This window comes from Drechmeria coniospora, chromosome 01 (genome assembly GCF_001625195.1).
Source record: "Drechmeria coniospora strain ARSEF 6962 chromosome 01, whole genome shotgun sequence".
NCBI lineage: Eukaryota > Fungi > Ascomycota > Sordariomycetes > Hypocreales > Ophiocordycipitaceae > Drechmeria > Drechmeria coniospora.
In genome coordinates this window covers 2121308-2136827 of record NC_054389.1, presented here as the reverse complement: position 1 = coordinate 2136827, position 15520 = coordinate 2121308, and the positions used below count along the sequence as shown (strand labels likewise).

Genomic DNA, 15520 nt, shown 5'->3' with positions numbered 1-15520 from the left:
GTACTGCTAGATAGGCACCAGGTGCTAGGTACTAACCTACTAGGTGGTAGGTAATACCTGGGTGGGATGCGCCGGTCAGGATGCTTCAGCAGGGCACGAAAGGAGAGGGTTCGGGGATACATGACTCACCAGAAATGACGTCGTTATTGGCACCCGTGCAGCCCAGCAAGAGCAGCTAATACCGTACAAGTAGCCCCGGGGAGCCGCTACGCTGCATACTACTACGCACACGGTATGCAGGCAAGCTCGTCCTCGTCCGGATTATCTGCATGGACCGTAATTACGGAGTACAGAGTACGTGGAGTGTACATGGAAGTGTGGAAGTAATTACTAAGGTGTCACGCTTCTCGTGTACACGCCTACGGGTAGGCGTACTTGCAGACATAAGTACACCTGCATGCAAGTATGTGATCTGATACGAAGCCTGGGAAGCGGCTCGTTGCCCGTGTGCGCGTTGTTCTCCGTACTTGGTGTACAGTAAGTACTGTACTTGGTTGTACATGTGATTGCACGTTACCAGGGCAATCCACCCCACCTTCCACGACACTGGCAAACTTGGTCGCAGGTCAAACCGCCCCAGGTTCTCGGCATGCCACCAAATCCGCTTCGTTGCAGCGGTCCAGTGATGCTTACATGTGCAACGATGCCTAGGTCGGGGGTCCAGTGAGGTTTACATGTACAACGATGCCTAGGTCATCCGTGGGACCATCGAGATCGCCGTCGAGGATGGCAGCAGGAAAACGGTCGACCAGCGAGGAGAATGCGAGGATGCGGAGGTCGATCAGCATACGACGGCAATGGACCGGCCTTTGGCAGTTGAAAGTCAGCCGCCTGGTGCATAGGCGAACGCAGCCAAGATATTGGGTGTCCATGCATCGAAGACCCTGATTGGGGAATGCGAAGCGTGGGATGAGACGTGTTCGGCATGACAACGGGTGCTGCCTAACTAGCTTGACTTCCACTCGGTGGATCGAAAACATTCATCCTTTCGACGCAAACCGGCCCAGGGGAGAGGGAAGTCACCCACTGGAATATCCGAACTCGTGGCGTTGAGCATCATCCAATGACCTGCACTTGACGGGAACTCCGTACGAGTAAGAGCGGGTCGTCCGGATCGTGTCGTTTCCCCCGAAGCTGGACCACGCCCTGGAGCGATGTCATTGTTGCTGGGTTTTGTTGCCCAAATGCGCCAGTGACATGGTACTAACCCAGTATTTCGGGTGACGTGGGCATTCCTCGAGTGAGCCACAATGGCAGCACTAGCTAGTACGGGTACCTTTTACGTTATTCCCTCGTGAGATTTGGTCCGCATCAACCAAAGGCCTGCTGCCAAATCGTTCAATGGGTTGATGGGGGGTGTTGGTGGTGGGCTTTGCCGTGATGGTAGGGGGGAGAGTGGGATGAAAACAGATGGCGCAGCCGATGCAGCCGTCTGAAACTAACGCTTACAGATTCGCCGAGTTGATTCCCATCGTTGCTTTGGCCGTTCCTGTCGGTATCCTCGTCAACTTGCTACGTCAGTGCATACCTTGGCTTCTTGTGCCATTCCTTTACGTGGGGTTAGCACGAGTTTCGTTTTTTCTTTTCCTTACTTGTGTATGTCCATGGAGTACACCAAGGCGTGTACGGCAAAGGAACCTTGCTCATGGTACTCGATCAATCATCGTGGAGTGTTCAGTTGCCCGGGTGTGCTACGTGACTGTGCAAATGGCAGTGCAAATGGCATGTATTCAACAAGAACGGCCCACAAGAACGGAAGCCCTTCATCCCGGCCCGAGATCATGACTGACAAAAACTAGAGTGATCCGGATTGTAGATGGGACATTCAACACCAGTATTCACTCTCCCCCTCCTCTCACCGAGATGTAGGGTAGGCCGCCTGGGAGAAATGTATAGATAGGTACCTAGTAGTAGTGGGGCGGCATATAGGGCGCCATTCTACAGTAAGTAAGCACCGAAGTACAGGTAGACGTTGCGCCCGCTGCAGGCGGGTAGTATTAATAACGTGCGCCGGGTATGCATGTCGCCAGTGCTCACCCCTCCAAGTAAGTACAGTACAGTACTTACGTAGGTACATGTACCGTGCATGCATGGCACTTGCTCTACCCGTACCCACTTCATCTACGGTAATAGTATACGTGTACTTACTCCCACTACGGTCAACGGGCATACGTGTGCTTGCCTCGGAAGAACAACAAACCAAGGCATGCTCGGGCTCCCCGCCTTCACCGTTTCTATCCCGGGGTGGATGTCGTTGCCCATGTCTTCATCCCATCCTCTGGTCACCAGTGGCCATGATAGACCAAAGCCAACAGCACAAAATAACCGAGAAGCAACCTGTCTCCTGATGGGTCGTGCCAGAGCTGTGCTGAAATACTTGGGAGGGAGTACTCCGCACTGTACGCAGGGAATAAACAGGCATCTACAACTGGATAACTTGGTTGCACAGCACATCGTACATGAATGGAACACTTCATACTGAGTAGGTAGTAAAGTGCATAAACCCTCCCTCGTGTTACGCCGCACTGATACATGTACTGTATACAGGTACAGGTCCTTGCAACGAGGCACGCCAAGGACTTGTACACGTAGGCGGTGCCTACGGCACTTGCTTGTATCCTCGCACTGCTTCGCACCGCGCAACCCAGCCAATCAGATGGGCGTTGCACAGCAGCCAGGGGGCCTGGCCAGTAATTTGTTGAACGGTATGCTGGTATTTGCTCGAACCCGTATTGCAGTTGATAGTCCGGAGTACTTGCCAACTTTCAACGAGCCTGCCGGGCCATGTATAGGTACCTGCCAACTTGCCCACCCTCCTACATGACTTTACGCCGCGCAACGGGCAGCATAAAGTACCGGTACCCGCCTGTGCCGTTGCCCATGTACTTGGCTTTGCATTCGTGAAGAAGCCCTTCGGACCTTCACCTTGGCCGGCGAACCATGAACCGCCTTGTTTGCAACGCCAAATCTGGACGATGCCTGCCTCTACTGTCCAAGCGTTGAACTACCATACCGAATCTTGAACCCCTCCTCGTCAACGTGTCGGCCGTCACCACGTCCAGGCCAGCGAGCATCGCCGTCACCTCTCTTACAAGGCGGACGGACAGACGGACGGGACCTGCTGCAACCTAGACTGAGCACAGAACCTCGTCCCGCTCCACAGCATCCATCCCCTTACCGAAGCGGCCCCTCCAACCCCCCCCCCCCCCTGCAGATATCCAGTCGGTTCTGTACGGAGCCTTTCGCACTCTTGCAACTCTTCCGCCCGCTCCAGCGTCCGGGCTCCTCTCGTCATTGGCCGTTCGCTTCGCCTCCGACTTCGTCGACTTCCGACGCTGCTTTGCGCTCGACAAACTCGCACGAGCCCCGACTCCTGGGCTGTCCCAGCGATCCCCATTCCCTCGATGAAACGAACAAGTCTCGGCGACGTCTCTTTCTGCAGCCTCGCCAGCTCTTTCTTCTCCTCCGTCGCCTTCCCTGTCCACCCAGGACGGTGCCTGACCCCATCGTCCTCTTGACGTCGTCGACGGGGTCCTGGTGGAGGAAGGTGGGCTCCGACAATTCATCCGATTCTTCCCCGTCCACTGCACCCACACCCACCGGGGTTGCGGGCCGCGTCAGGATTTGTTCCGTCAATTTCCTCCCGTCCCCGACCACCGCTCGACGTGCCCCTCGCTCTCGATGACGACAACGAGCTCGGCCATGGGCGAGGCGGGCGCTCAAGTCCTGCCCTCTCCCACAAAGGCTGCCGGGCTGGCGACCATCGTCGTCGACGAGCGTGAGGTGGAGACGCCCAAGCCGCCGAAGATGGCGCACGACTCCATGGTGACGGTGAGGCTATCGGAGCCTCCGACCCTCAAACTTGACACCAAGACGGCTTCCCGCGTCCGCATCCACGCCGACAGGCTCGCCGCCTCCACCACGGACGCAGATGATGCCGGCAAGGACGGGAATCGGACGAGCCAAGACGCGACGCACCGCCAGTCGGCTGCTGCCGTGCCGTCGGCTCAGGCCAACCGCAGTCTCCAAGACGAGCTCGGCGAGTGCGGCGGCGATGGCGACGAGACCGACTCCACCGACGACGCCGACGAGGAGGTGAACTGGGAGCAGTTGGAGAAGACAGAGGACGAGCAGGTCAAGGATGATGAAACAGACAATGTACGCCGTCCAAACCCACCCAAGGCCCGACGACGGCTCGCTCGCAGACCCGGACGAACTGACTGACACGCTCGCAGTCAACCGCGCTTCTTCTGGCTCGACTGGAACAAGAGAATGCAAAGCTGGCTACTAACCCAAAGAGCGTCAAGGTTCAGACGGTCGAGAAGCGGGCGACAGGCAAGCCTCGGCCGCCTTCGATGGCCCAGCTGCGCCAGATGGTCCACGGGCCGACCCCGGCCGCCCTGCGATACTCGATGCTTCCACCTCCACCCATGACCGACCTCGAATTCTTCGCCGCCCTCGTCAAGGACTACCAGCAGACGGCCGCTCGTCTGCCGACGCTCCTGTCCAACAAGATCCGCAAGGGCATCCCCCCGCCGCTGCGAGGTGTCGTCTGGCAGAGCATGTCGGGCGCCCGCGACGCCGCCCTCGAGGAACGGTACGAACGTTTCTGCGGCGAGTCGAGCCCGTACGAGCTCCTCATCGGCAAGGACCTCGGCCGTAGCTTTCCCGGCGTCGACATGTTCCGAGACCCCGACGGCGACGGCCAGCGCATGCTGGGACGTGTGCTCAAGTCCTTCAGCCTCTACGACACCAAGATCGGCTACTGCCAAGGGCTCGCCTTCCTCGTCGGTCCCCTGCTGATGCACATGCCGGACAAGCAGGCATTCTGCGTCCTCGTTCGGTAAGGCTCCCTCCCTGTCTGCCGGCACCCGGCACACCCGCGAGAGGTCCGGGAACGCTGAACTGACGTGCCGTCAAGGCTCATGGAGAGATACGATTTGCGAGCGTGCTTCCTGCCGGACCTTTCGGGCTTGCATGTTCGCATATACCAGTTCCGCGAACTCCTCCGCCTCAACCTCCCCGCCCTCTCGGCTCACCTCGACGAGCTGCAGGTGGAAACAGCCTACGTCTCGCAGTGGTTCCTCAGCTTCTTTGCCGTCACGTGCCCGCTGCCGATGCTCTTCCGCATCTACGACGTCATCTTCGCCGAAGGCGCCTCGGAGACGTTGATGAGAGTTGCCCTCTCCCTCATGAGGAAGAACGAGTCGCGGCTGCTGGCCTGCACCGAGCTGGAGGACGTGATGCAGCTGCTTCTCTCCCGCGGCCTCTGGGACTGTTACCACTACAACGCCGACGAGTTTGTCCACGACTTCGTCGGCCTCTCTGCCGTCGTGACGAGGGAAAGGCTGGCGCAGCTGGAGCAGGGCTACCGGGAATCGCTCGTCGCCACGACCAACGGCGCTCGCGCATCCGACATCACCACGGCCGCCGCCCGCTTTCTCGGTCGAATCTGGGCCTCGTCGGCGGGTGTCAAGAATGGCACGCTCACGCCGGGCCCCTCGGCGCCTTCGCGACCGATGAGCATGCTACGGCGCAGCGCGTCGAAGCAGAGCCTCGCCTCGACGCTCAACTCCCTGGAAGCCAGCTCGGCCAGCTCGGCCAGCGTCACGAGCTCGACCTCGACCGACGCCACCAACCTGTCGTGCAACGCGGAGGAGAATTCGTTGAGTCGCGAGTCGACGCCCGTCGGCCCCAAGTCGCTCGCGAGCACCAAGCCGGCCGACGACAAGTATCTGCATTCGCAGATCGAGGATCTCTTGACGGCGTTGAGCGAGTTGCAGCGCAATCATTCTCTTCTGCTGAACCAGCTCCAGCTGGAGCGGGAGGAACGAGAAGAGGGTGGCAAGGCGGTCCGGTCGCTGCTCATTGGGCTCAGGAAGAGGACGGCAACCAAGAACGAGACGACGACGACGACGATGACGACAACGACGACCGAGGATGCGTCTAAAGCAGCGGGCGAGAGTGTCGCCGCAGTCGACGGGGCAGACGCTCCTCTCGCGACGGCGCCAGGCACCGAGGAGTCGCCGTCGGCCGAGGACATTTCGGCCCTGCTGGAGCGCGTCGAGTGCTGCTTTCGGGACGAGCGCAACGTGCGACGGTCGTCGACGCTGCAGTCGAAAACGCAGCTCAAGGACGAACTGGTCAGCGTCAAAGGCCAGCTGACGAGTGCGCTCTCGCAAAACCAGGAGCTCAACAGGCAGGTCCACGCGACGGAACAGGAGATGGCGTCGCTGAAGGAGCAGCTTCGAGAACGGCACAACCATGTGCGAACGCTTCACCACGATAAGCAGCGATTGGAGAAGCAGATCCACACGATGCGGACCAGTGGGTCGGCCGGCTCGGCGAGCGAGCGTCCTGGCAGAGGGACGGATGCGGATGCGGTTGGCAAGGCCACCGGGAAGGCCACCGGCAAGGCCGTTGGCGGGGGCCTGAGGGAGTTCAAGCTCGGACGTAGCAAGTCAATACCGCCCCATCCGTCCGAGCTCAACAAGAGGATGTCGTCGTTGCCGCCGTCCCGGGACTCGGCGGCGCCGGCGTCGAGCGAGCAAGACGAAGCCTTGCTGTTGGAGCTTGTGCGGGCCAAGACGGCAGAGGCGACGGCGCAGCAAGAAGCGGAGGAGGCGAAGCAGAAACTGGAGGCCCTCCGCAAGGCGTACGGCCTCCCTCAGGGGGAACCCTCCGGGCCGACGGGAGGAGCGGCGGCAGGGGTGGCGGCGGTGGCGGCAGGATTGACTCCCTCGACGGCCATCGGTGTTCTCGGTCGGCTTGCCGGGCACGTGTCGACGCCCTCGTCCGACCAGACGGTCAAATCGTCAGGAGCAGCATCGTCGGCCATGACTCCCGCCGGCGGTGGCTTCTGGGGCTGGCGAAGATGACGGTGGGCGATGGCACGAAAGAGCTGGCCGAGCATACTCGGTCGACTGCCTCGTGCTGCCACAGCATGCATTTATCAGTTGCGCAGTTCGTTCCTCCTCCCGCGGCCGCCGTTCCGTTTCGACGGTTGCCCATGTCGACAGGCCCCTGCTTCCGGGCCAGTTGGTATCTGATTTCGGCCAAGAAGGTACGGCATACCGGGGGACGGGGCGGGACCATTGCCTTGGATGGGGAAAGGGAAGCCATCCTAGACTGCGTCATGTGTGCGAACTCTCTTTTGCGGTATCATCATTGTCAGGCTTAGATTGTCGAGGGAAACAAGGCCAGGAAGCAGCTTCAGCTTAGCACGGAGTTTCAAGGGAATAGGCAATAGGACATGGCCGATAGAGACGCACATCCGCGTGCGCGCAGCTTGTCACCATGATGGGCCGCCGAACGTGGATCCAGCTTCGCCAAGTGCAGCGTGAGGTGCTGGGACGTCGAGGGGGGGGGGAAGAGGATGACCCGGTGCCGATGGCTGCTCGCAAGTACGAGTGAGAACCGGCGCATGTGTCGGAGGGAGCTGGGGATCATGACACGTCATGACATGGAGATGGAGATGGCCATGGGCCGTGGATGACATGACCCGAAAAGCGACGCGTGCGATGTGCGTCGACCGAGTAATGCGTGCACAGTGTCAGTGTACTTTACGTACGTACGTGCCGTCCGACCATTCTTTGGCGGCAGGGATTCAGTGCGCCTCTGTAGCGGTCAGCGTCACTCCAACGGCAAATGGCCAGCGTCAGAGGGAGGGCCGGGCTGCTGGTGCCATCATATGACGATGGTGCGCTCGTGGCCGATGGGCGCGTATGACTGACTGAGTGAGACACCCTCTCGCGTGTGTGCACGTTGTGTGCACGTTGTGTGTGCTTGTGGGCGTCTTTTTTCCCTTCAAAGGTGCTCTTCCGAGGACGAGCCAATTCTTTCGCCGAAGAAGCGAACGGTCCGCAATGAGATCATCACGGTTGATGATTGTCCATGCACCGGGCGATGACGTTCGCTCTATGCATTTTCAGCGTGCGTGCCTAGCACATGCACGGTGCTATAGGTCTAGAGGCTATAGAAGCTGCCTCGTGCTGCCGCGGGTTGCTGATCGACGTGAATACTGATGAGCTTCGGTGCGCATCTTGTACGTGCAGCTTGCACGATGGGCGCGCATGTAGGGAGTAATACAGTGCATACCGATGCAAATACGGAGTACTTACAGTGCATGTATACCACCACCAGATGCTCAGTACAAGCAAGCTCCGGCAGGCAAGCAAGCACAGTGTCAAGTGCGGGCACCGCCACATCTGCCCTCGACAGTCTCGTACTGTACGGAGTATTACTGCCTGCACTGTTACGCATAGTTAACCACATGTATACTAGTAACGACTGCTTGGTGCAGGACGAATGAGAAGCAAGCTGTCTGCTGGTTTGCTGGCGGCGTGGTAAATTGTCATAGGGCCCCCCTGCGTCGCTGGTCAGGTCAGCCACAGGTGGGTGGGCTGTCGTGTCGTCTCGCCTGTGGCCTCGTTACCTAGGATACAACGGAGAGAAGTGTGGGGGGGCTTGGGAGGTACCTAGCTCTGCGGTACCCAGTACTTACGTCCCTGACTACGAAGCATCTCGGTGTCGCGTGCCAGGTACCTCGCACTTGGTACCGCCGCGGAGCAACAGTCCCTTCCCACAGTACATGTACTTGCCGCAGCAGAGAACACCTTAGCACTTGGAGGTACATGTACACGGACGAAAAGGCACCTAGAATCATATGTGCCTCCACCATTTCCAAGCACGCAGCTCTGCCGTGTTTGATGTTTTGTGTCTGTGTTACGTATGTACATGTACTCCGTACGCCGTACTGTGCACCAGGCATCGAGATCAAGGTAATAGGCCTACTGTAAGTACACCGTAGGTACTCCGTACGGCAAGTAAGTAAGTGCTTGGTAGCGAGCGCACATGCTACCTCTCCACCGGCAAGGAGAAACGAGCTTGAGAATCAGCAGCTGCGTCACCTGCGGACAAGTCGCGCCCCCCCCCCCCCCCCCCCAATCCGCCCTCCCCCCCCCCGATTCGACTCCTGCCTCGAACGATCCGCTATCATTGCACACCTCTGCCTCTCGTTTCCTCTCTCGCGGCCACTCCTCCTCTTCCTCTTCATCCTCATCCTCGTCCTCACATTGTCTCCTCTCTCACGTCAACCCCCATCTCCTCGTCGCACTCAATCTGCAGCTCCAGGTACGACACAGTCTCGTCATTCCCCTCTCCCTCTTTTCCTCTGCCTTCGTCGGGTTTTCTCCACGCTGCTGCGTCCATGAGCTCCCCCGTCGTCCCGCAGTTTCGTGCTGACCACCCACCACCCACTTGTCGTCCCTCCTCCCTCCCCTCCCCACAGTAATTGTGCTTTGCTTTGCCTGTACTTGCGTACCGTCCGTGCTGGTCTCTGACTGAAATTAGCCCGCTGGAAAACCTACCAGAACCTACCACCTCGCCTTGTTTATTCACCTGGCACAAACCAACCGACTGCACCGCACCGCAGCAATCTTTTTCCTCAGGGATATCCAAACTCTGCAATGGCTGACTCTTTTGACGCGACATCGGCCGTCAACGGTAGCTCATTCGCTGCCACGTCCAAGATGAGTACGGTTCGTCGCAGATGCCCAAACCCCCTTCTCCTTTCCCCCTCAGCGCTGACGGAAATCAGTTTTCACATGTCATCGGCAACCCACGTCCATGGCATCAGAACCCGCCATGGAATGCCGCTCTTTCTCTTGCTGACGCTAGACAGATGCCCCTGACATGTACAAGAACGTGTCGAATGGTTCGTTCGTTCGCCTGCCGAGCCTTGACGGGACGAATGCTCACAATACTCTTGCAGGGCCGCTTGCACAGGATGCCAAGAACGAAGCTGCAAAGGCCTCGGCTGACCTCTCCAACCTCGCCGCTTCCCGCAAGTCGTCCACCGTCCCTGCTGCCAATGGCCAACCCATGACGCACTACCACTCCTTCTTCTCGGAGCTCCTGTCGTGGAAGAACCCTCGTAAGTGCTGCTCACTGACGGGGCCCCACGCGCGACCGCTATGGGATGCTGACCGGCCAAGGTGCTTCTGCCATCGCCTATGCCTCGATCGTCTCCCTCATCTTTGCCGCCAGGTACCTCGACGTCATTCGCTGGGCCTTGAAGCTGTCCTGGATGACGCTCGCCGTCACCATCAGTGCCGAGGCTGCCGGGAAGCTCGTCCTGAACCACGGCCTCGCCACCCAGATGCGTCCCCGCCGATACTACACCGTCTCGCGAGCGACCCTTGATAGAATCATTGGTGACGCCCACGAGCTTGTCAACTTCTTCATCATCGAGGGCCAGCGAATTCTCTTCGCCGAGAACATCGCTACTTCTTCCGCCGTAGGAATCTCCTCCTCCTGACGGCATCCTTGACTTGTGCTAATCGCTCGCAGGCGGCCATGGCTGCCTTCATCTCCTATTTCCTCGTCAAGCTGGTCCCCTACTGGGCTCTCGCTCTCATCGGAACCACCGTTGCCTTCCTGGCGCCCCTCATCTACTCCTCCAACAAGGAGCTCATCGACCACCACCTCAAGAACGCCTCCGATGTCATCAACGCCCAAACCGCCCAGGTCCGCACCGTTGCTCAGAAGCAGGCTGGTCAGTTGACTGCCATGGGAAAGCAGTATGCCGGCGACTACACTGGCAAGGTCCAAGAGATGCTCCGTGGCCGCAGCGCCTCCCCGGCCGCCTCGACGAAGCCTGCCCCCGTCACCAAGAGCCCCCAGCCCCCCGTCTCTGCTAAGAAGACTGAGATGCCCATCCCTGCCAAGAAGCCCGAGTTTCCCGCCCCCCCGACGGAGGAGCCCCGAAAGGTCGCTCTGCCCGACCTCGGCGACGCAGCAGGCGCTGGCCTCAAGAATTCTGCTCCTGTTGCGGCCGAGAAGCAGCCGCTGGTGGCTCTCTAGGTGGCCCGCCACAACAAGTTCCACGAGAAATCGAGCTGAGAAGAAGGCATGGCTGGCCTGGCAGGACAATGACTGAACCTTGTCCTCGAGGCACACCCTCCTTGGACAAGCTTCGTTCGTACTCGCACGGCGTGGGCAGAACATGTTGACATCATTGCCTCCCCTGCAATCGGTCTGCTTGCCCTCCACTCTTTTGGCTGCTGGGGCCGCTCGAAACAAAGTTGAAAATCGGTGATGCAGCAGCAATGCTTGCCATGCAGCTTGGAGTCGTAAGCGGCGGCGGGAAATGGGTTTTGTAGGACAAGCGTTCGGAGGTTGCTTGGCGATTGCGATTCTGAGGAGTTAATCCTATTCATGAACGTGCTTTCAGCAACTGGGGCGTCGAGTTGATAACCTGCTCTGTGTGTTATGATGGAGAATGTATGAGTGTGCTTTTATGGTCTTTTCCGGTCGACGGCTGCATCAGGTATTCTCAGCAGTAGGCATAATATGACGCTAAGAAGACGTTGCGCGGCGATACTTCCGTGTCTGTCCTGGATACCGACGGCAGCGCAACGAGATTGCAAAGTGTCTACGATGACGGGCCGGACGAGGGACGACTGCCGTGCAGACCATCTATACGTTTTCCCCTTTGCACGATGGGGACACGCACAACCATGGGGCAGAATATTCAGATAGATCGGTGATGGGATGGCGTTTTAAACGCAGCAGAGAGTCGGAATACCATCACGCTTCTGGACTTGTCCCGCAGTTGGAAGGTTGGATGGACTCTGGCTTTGAATACAAATATATACAGCGGGTGTAGGTGGTAGGTAGGGTAGGGATGCTTGAATATGAGAGAAAGTAGATTTGCAGGGAACAGCGCAGCTGGCGAAACTCGCTCACTTCCTTCTCTTGCCGCCGCCGCCGCCTCCGCCCAGGTCGTCGTCTCCTCCGGTGGCGGCCCTCTTCCTCCCGTTCTTTCGCCAAAACTCCTTGGTCTCTCTCTTCTCCCTTGCCTCCTTCTTCTCGAGGTTCTCGGCCATTTTCTTCTTGAACGCCGCCCGGTTCTCGTCCTTCTTGGCCTTTCGTTTCTCGGCGGCATCCTTGCGGACGGTGAGCAGCTGCTGCATCACCGCCCGCGCCTTCTTCTCCTCGGAACCCGGAGCGAGGACAACGGCACGCTTCTGCATGTACGTCTGATTCTTCTGCTTCTTCGCCTCGACAATCTGCGACTTGAAGGGCAGCTCGGCGGCCAGGGCGCGGGGGACACGCAGAGGGTTGAAGTGACGGTTCTCGCGCTCGATCTTACGGTACTGGCTGTTCTTGAGCTGGGGCGTGGCGATGCCTTGGTCGCGGCGAACCTCACCCGTCAGCCGCATCGGTTGCCAGCCGATGAGGTTCGTGGCCGGGTTGTAGAAGCGGTGGGGTTTGATCGGGTACCAGGCCCGCAGGAAGACGATGTCACTGAGGAGAATCTTGTCCTCAAAGGTGGCGCGGAAGTGGCCCTCGGGTTTGGACAGAGCACGCTTGATCTGACCGCGGACGCCGGAGACGGTCTTGATGGAGGCACCTTCGAACTTGGCAATCTCGAGCGCCGAGTTGAACATGTTCTTGATAAAGGCCGTGTTCTTGAAGATCTTGTAGGGCGCGCCGGTGAGCTTGAGCTTCTTGACGATTTCGGTCGACTCGTCGACGCTGAGGACGCTGCCGGTGGCGGCGATGCGGAAGCCAGGGGTGTCGGGGGAGAAGGAGTTGAAGCAGACGAATCCCGTGTTGGGGGCGGCAAGAGGCGCGTATATGGTACCGAAGCAATGCATGTGCTCGGGCGTGTACTTGAGCATCCGGTTGCGGGTGCGAGAGTCGGAGATGCTATAGAGGGGCAGCGTCTGGAAGCGGCGCCAGCCGAGGGAGAAGATGAGGGGGTCGTTCGTCTTGAGGATCTTCTTGTGCCATCTGTGACGCTTGATGCGCACCTGGACGAAGCCCCAACGATCCTCGGTAGCTGTCAGGCCGCCGACGACGACGGGGAGTCGGGCATTGAACTTCTCGACGAACTCGGCCGGCACGTTTTCGAGCACGAGCTTGGCGTACTGACCCGACCGGTATCCTTCAACGGCGGTCCGCTGCCCGTCGTCGAGCGTCTCAAACTCCTCCTTGTTGATATCGAGCTGCTTCTGAATCATGGCCTTTTGCGCGTCGTACCACTGATCCTCGCCAAATTCCTGCAGGTCGCCGCCTTCTCGCCGAGCATTGGCTTTGTCGTTGAGGAAGCCTTCTCTGTCCTCCTGCTCGAAGCGCAACTTGAGCTCCTCCTTCCGCTTCGCGTTCTTTTCGCGTTCGACGGCGATATCGTCTGCCGACTGCTGCTGAGGGGCGGCATCGGCCTCGAGATCCTCGAAGACGCCGTCACCCTCGTCGTCGTCGTCGCTGTCACCGACGGCATCGTCACCATCGTCGTCATCGTCGTCACTTCCATGCTCTCCTGCCGCCGATGCCGTTGTGAACCTCTTCCGGAGCGCGTCGACGTTGTCCTTGGCCGCCCACTTGGCAGCCAAGTCCTCGTAGTCGTATAGGGGAATCGACCTGTCTTCGGCTGCGTCCTGCTTCTCCTGGGACGATTTCTTGAAAAAGGCTTCGTCGTCGGAATCGGCTTCGATGTCCTCCTCGACCGGCTCATCGTCCTCGCCTCTCCATCGCTTGAGGGCGTCCTCGGGGGTTATGGAGGTATCGTACATGTACCGCGCCAAATTTCCAGTGTGGTAGGGCCGTCTCCTGCTATGGAACTTGTGTGCTTTCCCTGCGAGGTCGTCCTTCCACCGTACGGCGGCTGCTTCCTCGTCGGAATCGAATTCGTCGTCGTCGCCGCCGTCGTCGTCTTCGTCGAGGTCGGAGATGGAGCCTAGGTCCGAGTCGCTGTCGGCAAAGGCAAGATCCTCATCGCCGTGTGCCTTGTCGGTGTCCTTGCGAAACATGACGCCGACCTTGTTCTCGCTAAACTCGTCGCCGTCAACATCCGACCCATCCTCGTCGTCGCTGCCGCCAACGAAAGCGTCGTCGTCATCAACGTCGTCGTTGCTGACATCTGACTGGTCGTCTTGGCCGTCACGGTCGGCGAATCGAGCCTTCCTCCGTGATTTTCTGCCGTTGTCTTGGTCGGCGGCGACCTCCTTCAGCTTGTCGCCGCCGGAGAAGAGCTGGACTCCCTCCTCGGTCTGACCAAGCAGCCTCCGCTCGGCCTGCAGGCCAATCATCATCTCCTCGCCTTCGCCGCGTTCGGCGTCGTTGGACTGGTCAAAGGTGAAGCCCTTCTCCCTCGTGATCCAGATGGCATCGCCATCGATCTTGAGGCCGCTTCGATCCGACATGGGCGCGTGCAACTTCTTCTCCTTCTCATCGAGCCTTCGGCGTCCGGTCTTGCCGGTGACCTTGGCCATGGCCTGCTCCATTGCCGGCGTCGGACATGGATCCGGAAGCACCTCCATGCTGGCGACGGTAAAGTCACCTAATCCGGCGACGTGGACGCGCTGGCCGTCGGCGGCAAAGTTTGTGCCGCGGAGATATCCGGAAAGGACGACGGATCGATCGCATTTCGGGTCTTGCTCAATCTTGGCCGGGTGGGTGATGTCGCGGAAACTGTCGACGATGGCATACGGGTGGGCGTTGCGCCAGATGAGCGGGCGCGGGTTCTTCATGACGGAGACGAAGCGTGACAGGTTGTGGATCTCGCGGTCCGGGTAGCGGCCGTTGATGACGCCTGAGAGGTAGAAGAGGTGCGCTCCCTGGTACAGCTCGGTCCACAGCCGGCGCTTCAGCCGCTTCTTGGCATCCTTGAGGGCCTGGGGTTTGCGGAAGAGGTCGAGGTGGGTGAGGATGCCGAAGACGTTGCCGGGCATGCCGGTGGCGGCGAGGACGTTGAGGAATTCCATCGTCTCCATCTCGAAGCCGTAGTTTCCGTCGATCATGAGGAGGACGATGTCGGCGACCTTGGCGACGTCGACCATGGCCTCGAGCTGGTTGGGGCATTCGATAAAGGTCAGTCGCTGCTTCTTGGACGTGACGACGGTGATGGGGCCCTGGGGGTCCGAAATGGTCTCCTTGGCGTATCGACGGACGAGCGAGCGGAGGAGAGTCGTCTTGCCGACGCCGGGAGGGCCGACGATGGCGACGAGGCGCGGCGGGGCGACATCGGGCAGACGGTCGACGAGGGGAACGTGGAGTCGTCGTTCCTTGATCTGGATGAGGGGGGGGGGGAGGGCAGGTCAGTGAGGATTCTCTGGTTAGAGAAGGGGCAGGTAGGAAGGTGAGACATACATCCTGCGATCTCGCGGCCTGCTTGGCAAGCTTGCCTGGTTTGGAAAAGGCAAAGGCCTTGGGATTAGGATCTAGAGTTGGGAGCGACGAGGTCGTCGTCAGCAGAAGGCCTCGGGGGTTGGGTTGGTTCAATGATTGCGCTCCACCCTGCACGTACCTCCCGAGTGCTTGGCCTTGTCCTTGTCCTTGGATTTGGACTTGCGGTGCGGCTTGTGCAATTGCTGATCCATGGCTGCACTGTCGTATCGTCGTCGTCGACGGCAGGCACATCACAGGCAGCACGGCGGACTGGAAATTTTCTGAGATGGGAGGGTTGGTAGGTTGTTATCGATAAGCACATCTTGCTTCTCTGCCCCGCCGTTGA

General features: G+C 59.4%; 3 protein-coding genes across 3 annotated transcripts; 2 read left to right on the top strand and 1 right to left on the bottom strand.

Moving 5' to 3' along the window:
- Nucleotides 1-3681: 3681 nt before the first annotated feature.
- Nucleotides 3682-6878, top strand: DCS_00579 (GTPase activating protein; the record flags this gene model as incomplete). Its single annotated transcript, XM_040797918.1, has 3 exons — nucleotides 3682-4158; nucleotides 4236-4843; nucleotides 4922-6878. 3 exons carry the CDS (start codon nucleotides 3682-3684, stop codon nucleotides 6876-6878), a joined length of 3042 nt encoding a protein of 1013 aa, XP_040658801.1.
- A 2589-nt stretch (nucleotides 6879-9467) lies between these two features.
- DCS_00578 (cell lysis protein-like protein) lies at nucleotides 9468-10863 on the top strand (the record flags this gene model as incomplete). Its single annotated transcript, XM_040797917.1, has 6 exons — nucleotides 9468-9539; nucleotides 9599-9623; nucleotides 9683-9715; nucleotides 9773-9934; nucleotides 9996-10297; nucleotides 10351-10863. The coding sequence occupies 6 exons, from the start codon at nucleotides 9468-9470 to the stop codon at nucleotides 10861-10863; spliced, it is 1107 nt and encodes a 368-aa protein (XP_040658800.1).
- Nucleotides 10864-11744: 881 nt separating this feature from the next.
- Nucleotides 11745-14846, bottom strand: DCS_00577 (ribosome biogenesis protein; the record flags this gene model as incomplete). The annotated part of the gene is made up of 1 exon (XM_040797916.1): nucleotides 11745-14846. One exon carries the CDS (start codon nucleotides 14844-14846, stop codon nucleotides 11745-11747), a length of 3102 nt encoding a protein of 1033 aa, XP_040658799.1.
- Nucleotides 14847-15520: the final 674 nt, after the last annotated feature.